Source organism: Oncorhynchus nerka, linkage group LG14 (assembly GCF_034236695.1).
Source record: "Oncorhynchus nerka isolate Pitt River linkage group LG14, Oner_Uvic_2.0, whole genome shotgun sequence".
Classification (NCBI taxonomy): domain Eukaryota; kingdom Metazoa; phylum Chordata; class Actinopteri; order Salmoniformes; family Salmonidae; genus Oncorhynchus; species Oncorhynchus nerka.
In genome coordinates, this window is record NC_088409.1 from 12,423,617 (window position 1) to 12,433,901 (window position 10,285).

Here is a 10,285-nt window from a genome sequence, read left to right on the forward strand (position 1 = left end):
GCTTTCATATGCAGAGCACAGATCTGGTCCCGTCATCCACAAAGCGTCTCAGAGTAGTAGCACTGATCTAGGATCTGTCCATATAATATGATCTAAAAGGCTAAACTGATCCTAGGTTGCAAGTTCAAACCCCTGAGTTGACAAGGTACAAATCTGTCGTTCTGCCCCTGAACAGGCAGTTAACCCACTGTTCCTAGGCCGTCATTGAAAATAAGAATTTGTTCTTAACTGACTTGCCTGGTTAAATAAAGGTAAAATTAAATCAAATTAAAATAAGCTCTAACAATCCCTGATGCTGCACAGTTAACTACATGACTTGTATGTACAGCTAAATAACAATGTTTGAGTCCACATTCTATATGAGGCCATGATGAAAAACCTATTTCCTAACATATTTCCTAGTCCAAGTGGATGTTGTAAAGTCTTCAATATAGTCTCATGTCTGTTATGTCTCTGTGTTGTTGGGTTCATGACCCCAGGAAGACTAGCTGTCATCATGTCTGTTACGTCTCTGTGTTGTTGGGTTCATGACCCCAGGAAGACTAGCTGTCATCATGTCTGTTACGTCTCTGTGTTGTTGGGTTCATAACCCCAGGAAGACTAGCTGCCATAATGTCTGTTACGTCTCTGTGTTGTTGGGTTCAGGAAGGAAGACTAGCTGTCATCATGTCTGTTATGTCTCTGTGTTGTTGGGTTCATGACCCCAGGAAGACTAGCTGTCATCATGTCTGTTATGTCTCTGTGTTGTTGGGTTCATGACCCCAGGAAGACTAGCTGTCATCATGTCTGTTATGTCTCTGTGTTGTTGGGTTCAGGAAGACTAGCTGTCATCATGTCTGTTATGTCTCTGTGTTGTTGTGTTTAGGACCCCAGGAAGACTAGCTGTCATCATGTCTGTTATGTCTCTGTGTTGTTGGGTTCATGACCCCAGGAAGACTAGCTGTCATCATGTCTGTTATGTCTCTGTGTTGTTGTGTTTAGGACCCCAGGAAGACTAGCTGTCATCATGTCTGTTATGTCTCTGTGTTGTTGGGTTCATGACCCCAGGAAGACTAGCTGTCATCATGTCTGTTATGTCTCTGTGTTGTTGTGTTTAGGACCCCAGGAAGACTAGCTGTCATCATGTCTGTTATGTCTCTGTGTTGTTGGGTTCAGGAAGACTAGCTGTCATCATGTCTGTTATGTCTCTGTGTTGTTGGGTTCAGGACCCCAGGAAGACTAGCTGTCATCATGTCTGTTATGTCTCTGTGTTGTTGGGTTCAGGACCCCAGGAAGACTAGCTGTCATCATGTCTGTTATGTCTCTGTGTTGTTTGTTGTAGGTTCAGGACCCCAGGAAGACTAGCTGTCATCATGTCTGTTATGTCTCTGTGTTGTTGACCCCAGGAAGGGTCATCATGTCTGATGTCTCCCAGGAAGACTAGCTGTCATCATGTCTGTTATGTCTCTGTGTTGTTGGGTTCAGGACCCCAGGAAGACTAGCTGTCATCATGTCTGTTATGTCTCTGTGTTGTTGGGTTCAGGACCCCAGGAAGACTAGCTGTCATCATGTCTGTTATGTCTCTGTGTTGTTGGGTTTAGGACCCCAGGAAGACTAGCTGTCATCATGTCTGTTATGTCTCTGTTGTTGGGTTGGGTTCAGGAAGACTAGCTGTCATCATGTCTGTTATGTCTCTGTGTTGTTGGGTTCAGGAAGACTAGCTGTCATCATGTCTGGTTTAGGACCCCAGGAAGACTAGCTGTCATCATGTCTGTTATGTCTCTGTGTTGTTGGGTTCAGGAAGACTAGCTGTCATCATGTCTGTTATGTCTCTGTGTTGTTGGGTTTAGGACCCCAGGAAGACTAGCTGTCATCATGTCTGTTATGTCTCTGTGTTGTTGTCATGTCTCTGTGTTGTTGGTTTAGGACCCCAGGAAGGAAGACTAGCTGTCATCATGTCTGTTATGTCTCTGTGTTGGTTGGTTATGTCTCTGTGTTGTTGTGTTTAGGACCCCAGGAAGACTAGCTGTCATCATGTCTGTTATGTCTCTATGTTGTTGGTGTTTAGGACCCCAGGAAGACTAGCTGTCATCATGTCTGTTATGTCTCTGTGTTGTTGGGTTTGACCCCAGGAAGACTAGCTGTCATCATGTCTGTTATGTCTCTGTGTTGTTGGGTTTAGGACCCCAGGAAGACTAGCTGAAGACTAGCTGTCATCATGTCTGTTATGTCTCTGTGTTGTTGGGTTCAGGACCCCAGGAAGACTAGCTGTCATCATGTCTGTTATGTCTCTGTGTTGTTGGGTTTAGGACCCCAGGAAGACTAGCTGTCATCATGTCTGTTATGTCTCTGTGTTGTTGGGTTCATGACCCCAGGAAGACTAGCTGTCATCATGTCTGTTATGTCTCTGTGTTGTTGGTGTTCATGTCTGATGTCTCCCAGGAAGACTAGCTGTCATCATGTCTGTTATGTCTCTGTGTTGTTGGGTTCAGGACCCCAGGAAGACTAGCTGTCATCATGTCTGTTATGTCTCTGTGTTGTTGGGTTTAGGACCCCAGGAAGACTAGCTGTCATCATGTCTGTTATGTCTCTGTGTTGTTGGGTTCAGGACCCCAGGAAGACTTGCTGTCATCATGTCTGTTATGTCTCTGTGTTGTTGGGTTCAGGAAGACTAGCTGTCATCATGTCTGTTATGTCTCTGTGTTGTTGTGTTTAGGACCCCAGGAAGACTAGCTGTCATCATGTCTGTTACGTCTCTGTGTCTCTTGTTGTTGTTTAGGACCCCAGGAAGACTAGCTGTCATCATGTCTGTTATGTCTCTGTGTTGTTGGGTTCAGGACCCCAGGAAGACTAGCTGTCATCATGTCTGTTATGTCTCTGTGTTGTTGTTGGTTCAGGACCCCAGGAAGACTAGCTGTCATCATGTCTGTTATGTCTCTGTGTTGTTGGGGACTAGCTGTCATCATGTCTGTTATGTCTCTGTGTTGTTGGGTTCAGGAAGTAGCTGTCATCATGTCTGTTATGTCTCAGGAAGACTAGCTGTCATCATGTCTGTTATGTCTCTGTGTTGTTGGGTTCAGGAAGACTAGCTGTCATCATGTCTGTTATGTCTCTGTGTTGTTGGGTTCAGGAAGACTAGCTGTCATCATGTCTGTTATGTCTCTGTGTTGTTGTTTGTTGTCATCATGGTTATGTCTCAGGAAGACTAGCTGTCATCATGTCTGTTATGTCTCTGTGTTGTTGGGTCTGTGTTGTTGGGTTCAGGACCCCAGGAAGACTAGCTGTCATCATGTCTGTTATGTCTCTGTGTTGTTGGGTTCAGGAAGACTAGCTGTCATCATGTCTGTTATGTCTCTGTGTTGTTGGGTTCAGGAAGACTAGCTGTCATCATGTCTGTTATGTCTCTGTGTTGTTGGGTTGTTGTTGTGTTTAGGACCCCAGGAAGACTAGCTGTCATCATGTCTGTTATGTCTCTGTGTTGTTGGGTTCATAACCCCAGGTAGACTAGCTGTCATCATGTCTGTTATGTCTCTGTGTTGTTGGGTTCATAACCCCAGGTAGACTAGCTGTCATCATGTCTGTTATGTCTCTGTGTTGTTGGGTTCAGGACCCCAGGAAGACTAGCTGTCATCATGTCTGTTATGTCTCTGTGTTGTTGGGTTCATAACCCCAGGTAGACTAGCTGTCATCATGTCTGTTATGTCTCTGTGTTGTTGGGTTCATAACCCCAGGTAGACTAGCTGTCATCATGTCTGTTATGGCTCTGTGTTGTTGGGTTCATAACCCCAGGTAGACTAGCTGTCATCATGTCTGTTATGTCTCTGTGTTGTTGGGTTCAGAACACTAGCTGTCGTCATGGCGTCAGCTAATGGGGATCTGAATAAAGATGAAGATTAAGATGTGTGTTGTTGTGTTGTGCCAGTGGATCTCCCTCCAGAGAAGGCTGCTGAGGGCTGTGACAGTTACCTGCAGTCCCCCCACACAGACCCAGGGCCAGACAGGCAGCTACTGAGAGGAGGGGACGCAGGCAAAGCCTCTGGGAAGAAACGCATCAGCCTGGATGTAAGTTAGACACTAGTCTTTTTTACATCTTCCTATGGATCTTATATGAGGAATGTAGTGTACACTACATGCTATGGATCTTATAATGAGGAATGTAGTGTACACTACATGCTATGGATCTTATAATGAGGAATGTAGTGTACATTACATGCTATGGATCTTATATGAGGAATGTAGTGTACACTACATGCTATGGATCTTATAATGAGGAATGTAGTGTACATTATTTGCTATGGATCTTATATGATTGAATGTAGTGTACATTATATGCTATGGATCTTATATGTTGATTGTAGTGTACATTACATGCTATGGATCTTATAATGAGGAATGTAGTGTACATTATATGCTATGGATCTTATATGTTGATTGTAGTGTACACTACATGCTATGGATCTTATAATGAGGAATGTAGTGTACATTATTTGCTATGGATCTTATATGTTGATTGTAGTGTACACTACATGCTATGGATCGTATATGAGGAATGTAGTGTACATTATATGCTATGGATCTTATATGAGGAATGTAGTGTACATTATATGCTATAGATCTTATATGTTGATTGTAGTGTACACTACATGCTATGGATCTTATATGTTGATTGTAGTGTACACTACATGCTATGGATCTTATATGTTGATCTTATATGAGGAATGTAGTGTACATTATATGCTATAGATCTTATATGTTGATTGTAGTGTACACTACATGCTATGGATCTTATATGTTGATTGTAGTGTACACTACATGCTATGGATCTTACATGTTGAATGTAGTGTACACTACATGCTATGGATCTTACATGTTGAATGTAGTGTACACTACATGCTATGGATCTTACATGTTGAATGTAGTGTACACTACATGCTATGGATCTTACATGTTAAATGTAGTGTACACTACATGCTATGGATCTTATATGTTGAATGTAGTGTACACTACATGCTATGGATCTTACATGTTGAATGTAGTGTACACTACATTCTCTCTCTATGCCTGCAGCACAGCCTCTCTGCCCGCCTGTCGCTCACAACGTTTATTTTCCCAGTTACAGTCCTGTTACCAGATACCTCTGAATCAAAGTTACTTCCAGAAAAGCTGTAACTGAGAATTGTGGTTAACGTCTTTTTCCTGGCCCAGGAAGAAAGACATGATGTTATATTGTGGTGGCAGGGCAGTCCTCCTCCCCCTTCCCTCTCTTCTCCTTTTCTCCCTCTCTTCTCCAACTGCAGGTCGTCACGGCAGTTAAAGGGCTTTTGCTGAATGTGATTATTTGACTGGTTTTATATTCCTGCTTTGAAAAGCAGCCAGGAGGGGAGGGTGAGTGACTGTAGAAAAGCAGCCAGGAGGGGAGGGTGAGTGACTGTAGAAAAGCAGCCAGGAGGGGAGGGTGAGTGACTGTGGAAAAGCAGCCAGGAGGGGAGGGTGAGTGACTGTGGAAAAGCAGCCAGGAGGGGAGGGTGAGTGACTGTGGAAAAGCAGCCAGGAGGGGAGGGTGAGTGACTGTGGAAAAGCAGCCAGGAGGGGAGGGTGAGTGACTGTAGAAAAGCAGCCAGGAGGGGAGGGTGAGTGACTGTGGAAAAGCAGCCAGGAGGGGAGGGGAGGGTGAGGGTGACTGTAGAAAAGCAGCCAGGAGAGGAGGGTGAGTGACTGTGGAAAAGCAGCCAGGAGGGGAGGGTGAGTGACTGTGGAAAAGCAGCCAGGAGGGGAGGGTGAGTGACTGTGGAAAAGCAGCCAGGAGGGGAGGGTGAGTGACTGTGGAAAAGCAGCCGGGAGGGGAGGGTGAGTGACTGTAGAAAAGCAGCCAGGAGAGGAGAGTGAGTGACTGTGGAAAAGCAGCCAGGAGGGGAGGGTGAGTGACTGTGGAAAAGCAGCCAGGAGGGGAGGGTGAGTGACTGTGGAAAAGCAGCCAGGAGGGGAGGGTGAGTGACTGTAGAAAAGCAGCCAGGAGGGGAGGGTGAGTGACTGTGGAAAAGCAGCCAGGAGGGGAGGGTGAGTGACTGTGGAAAAGCAGCCAGGAGGGGAGGGTGAGTGACTGTAGAAAAGCAGCCAGGAGGGGAGGGTGAGTGACTGTAGAAAAGCAGCCAGGAGGGGAGGGTGAGTGACTGTGGAAAAGCAGCCAGGAGGGGAGGGTGAGTGACTGTGGAAAAGCAGCCAGGAGGGGAGGGTGAGTGACTGTAGAAAAGCAGCCAGGAGGGGAGGGTGATTGACTGTGGAAACGCAGCCAGGAGGGGAGGGTGATTGACTGTGGAAACGCAGCCAGGAGGGGAGGGTGAGTGACTGTAGAAAAGCAGCCAGGAGGGGAGGGTGAGTGACTGTGGAAAAGCAGCCAGAAGGGGAGGGTGAGTGACTGTGGAAACGCAGCCAGGAGGGGAGGGTGAGTGACTGTGGAAAAGCAGCCAGGAGGGAAGGGTGAGTGACTGTGGAAAAGCAGCCAGGAGGGGAGGGTGAGTGACTGTGGAAAAGCAGCCAGGAGGGGAGGGTGAGTGACTGTGGAAAAGCAGCCAGGAGGGGAGGGTGAGTGACTGTGGAAAAGCAGTCAGTAGTGGAGAGTGAGTGACTGTGGAAAAGCAGTCAGTAGTGGAGAGTGAGTGACTGTGGAAAAGCAGTCAGTAGTGGAGAGTGAGTGACTGTGGAAAAGCAGTCAGTAGTGGAGAGTGAGTGACTGTGGAAAAGCAGTCAGTAGTGGAGAGAGTGACTGTGTGGAGAGAATAAATGCTGCAGTAGGAACAGAAAGGTTTGACTCTGCTGCCCTCTGCTGGTTGTCAAAGTCACTGTGTTTGTGTTTCTAGGCAAAAAAGGATCACCTAGGATTCGTCCCAAATAGCACCCTATTCTCTATATAGTACACACATTTTGACCAGGGCCCATAGGGGTGTATTTTTGTTATTAAGTAAGTAAGTCTTGTCCCAGCCAGAACGGCCTTGTAGCGTGTAGCAGTCTGATGTATAAATACACTTCCTGGACAGGATGCTGTCTTTGTCATTAACAAGGAGTATTCCTTGTGTCTCCATGCCGACAGGACCTAGAGTGTGACGTATCAGTGGAGGAAGATAATCGTCAGGAATGGATCTTCACCCTCTATGATTTTGACAACAGTGGCAAAGTTACTAAAGAGGTAAGGCTTCTTTTTATTTATTCAACCCTTATTTTACCAGGTCAGTTGACTGAGAACATTCTCATTTACAGCAACCACCTGGGGAATAGTTACAGGGGGATGAATGAGCCAATTGGAAGCTGGGGATGATTAGGCCATGATGGTATGAGGGCCAGATGTCAGGACACCGGGGTTAACACCATATGTCCGCATCCCAAATAGCACCCTCCTCCCGACATAGTGCACTACTTTTGACTACAGCCCTATAGATCCTGGTCAAAGTTAGTGCCCTATATAAGGAACAGTGGAGCCTTTACCTCTGTCCTTACTGAGAAGGTTATAATGTGTTATAACATGTGTAATAATAAGCTGTGTTTGTCCACTCCCCCCCCCCTCCCCCTCCTCCTCCTCCTCCTCCCCAGGACATGTCCAGTCTGATGCACACCATCTATGATGTGGTGGATGCCTCGGTCAATCACTCGTCCTGCCACAGTAAGAGGAAGACCCTACGGGTCAAGCTGACCGTCGCACCAGAGCCCAGTGCTCGCAGGAGAGACCACATCTCCACTGGACCAGGTAAGAGACATGGAGGGAGGGATATATATATGTTGAGAGAGAGAGAGAACCTGACACCCTCAGCAAACAGGGGGGCAAACACCTACCTGGAGGTGACAGCATTCCCTCCCCCATGTGCCCCCCTAGGCACAACTACAACAACATAACCAACAAAAACGTGCCACAACTCCTGCAGCTCTGTCGCACACTGGGTATGTATATAATCAATGGTAGGCTTCGAGGGGACTCCTACGGTAGGTACACCTATAGCTCATCTCTTGGCAGTAGTACTGTAGACTACTTTATCACTGACCTCAACCCAGAATCTCTCAGAGCATTCACAGTCAGCCCACTGACACCCCTATCAGACCACAGCAAAATCACAGTCTACTTGAACAGAGCAATATTCAATCATGAGGCATCAAAGCCAAAGGAACTGAATAATATTAAGAAAGGCTATAGAGGCCTCCCGAGTGGCGCAGTGGTCTAAGGCACTGCATCGCAGTGCTAGCTGTGCAACTAGAGATTCTGGGTTCGAGCCCAGGCTCTGTCGCAGCCGGCCGCGACCGGGAGGTCCATGAGGCGGCGCACCTGACAGTAAATCTCAGTAAGACCAAAGTAATGGTGTTCCAAAAAGGTCCAGTCACCAGGACCACAAATACAAATTCCATCTAGACACCGTTTCTCGAGAGCACACAAAAAACTATACATACCTCGGCCTAAACATCAGCACCACAGGTAACTTCCACAAAGCTGTGAACAATCTGAGAGACAAGGCAAGAAGGGCCTTCTATGCCATCAAAAGGAACATAACATTTGACATACCAATTAGGATCTGGCTAAAACTACTTAAATCAGTTATAGAGCCCATTGCCCTTTATGGTTGTGAGGTCTGGGGTCCGCTCACCAACCAAGACTTCACAAAATGGGACAAACACCAAATTGAGACTCTGCATGCAGAATTCTGCTAAAATATCTTCCGTGTACAACGTAGAACACCAAATAATGCATGCAGAGCAGAATTAGGCCGATACCCGCTAATGATCAAAATACAGAAAAGAGCCGTTAAGTTCTACAACCACCTAAAAGGAAGCGATTCCCAAACCTTCCATAACAAAGCCATCACCTACAGAGAGATGAACCTGGAGAAGAGTCCCCTCAGCAAGCTGGTCCTGGGGCTCTGTTCACAAACACAAACACACCCCACAGACAGCAACACAATTAGACACAACAAGATGATGAGAAAACTAAAAGATATTTACTTGACACATTGGAAAGAATTTAAAAAACAGAGCAAACTAGAATGTTGACTGCCCCTAAACATAGAGTACACAGTGGCAGAATACCTGACCACTGTGACTAACCCTAAACAGAGAGTACACAGTGGCAGAATACCTGACCACTGTGACTGACCCTAAACATAGAAAACACAGTGGCAGAATACCTGACCACTGCGACTAACCCTAAACAGAGAGTACACAGTGGCAGAATACCTGACCACTGCGACTGACCCTAAACAGAGAGTACACAGTGGCAGAATACCTGACCACTGCGACTGACCCTAAACAGAGAGTACACAGTGGCAGAATACCTGACCACTGTGACTGACCCTAAACAGAGAGTACACAGTGGCAGAATACCTGACCACTGCGACTGACCCTAAACAGAGAGTACACAGTGGCAGAATACCTGACCACTGCGACTGACCCTAAACAGAGAGTACACAGTGGCAGAATACCTGACCACTGTGACTGACCCTAAACAGAGAGTACACAGTGGCAGAATACCTGACCACTGTGACTGACCCTAAACAGATACCTGACCAAACATAAGGAAAGCTTTGACTATGTACAGACTCAGTGAGTATAGACTTGCTATTGAGAAAGGCTGCCATAGGCAGACCTGGCTCTCAAGAGAAGACAGGCGAGGCTATGTGCACACTGCCCACAAAATGAGGTGGAAACTACACATATTTCCCTCAGATTACACAGACCCACACAGAATTTGAAAACAAATCCAATTTTGATAAACTCCCATATCTATTGGGTGAAATACCACAGTGTGCCATCATCCCATATCTACTGGGTGAAATACCACAGTGTGCCATCACAGCAGCAAGATTTGTGACCTGTTGCCACAAGAAAAGGGCAACCAGTGAAGAACTAACACCATTGTAAATACAACCCATATTTATGTTTATTTATTTTCCCTTTTGTACATATTATGACATTTGTAATGTCTTTAATCTTTTGGAACTTCTGTGAGTGTAAAGTTTACTGTTTACTGATTTGGTGTTCAGTAATAAACCAGAGAGAGTGACTAAATCATTCAATATGGTTACTGGGCTGTCTGATCATAATCTGACACTTATAGCCAGAAAGCTGTCTAAGAGCAGGTTTAACCTCTCTACTGTTAGAAAGCCGGATCAACTCAGAATACCTAAGAGTGAATTAAACTATTTTGAAAAAGCAATTAAGGGAATAAACTGGAATGATCTCTTGTCCTATACAGACGTGGAAGCTGATAGTCAGGTTTTTCTATCCACAATCCAGACGACAATAAATGGCTTCCTAAAGAAAATCAAATCCA

At 45.9% G+C, this 10,285-nt stretch overlaps 1 protein-coding gene across 1 annotated transcript in view; it reads left to right on the plus strand.

The window, feature by feature from the left end:
* nkd2b (NKD inhibitor of WNT signaling pathway 2b) overlaps positions 1–10,285 on the plus strand; it is an 85,913-nt gene that overhangs the window by 68,618 nt on the left and 7,010 nt on the right. The window contains 3 exon segments of the mRNA XM_065027429.1: positions 3,902–4,041; positions 7,067–7,162; positions 7,564–7,717. Of these exon segments, the coding sequence (XP_064883501.1) occupies positions 3,902–4,041; positions 7,067–7,162; positions 7,564–7,717 (390 nt within the window).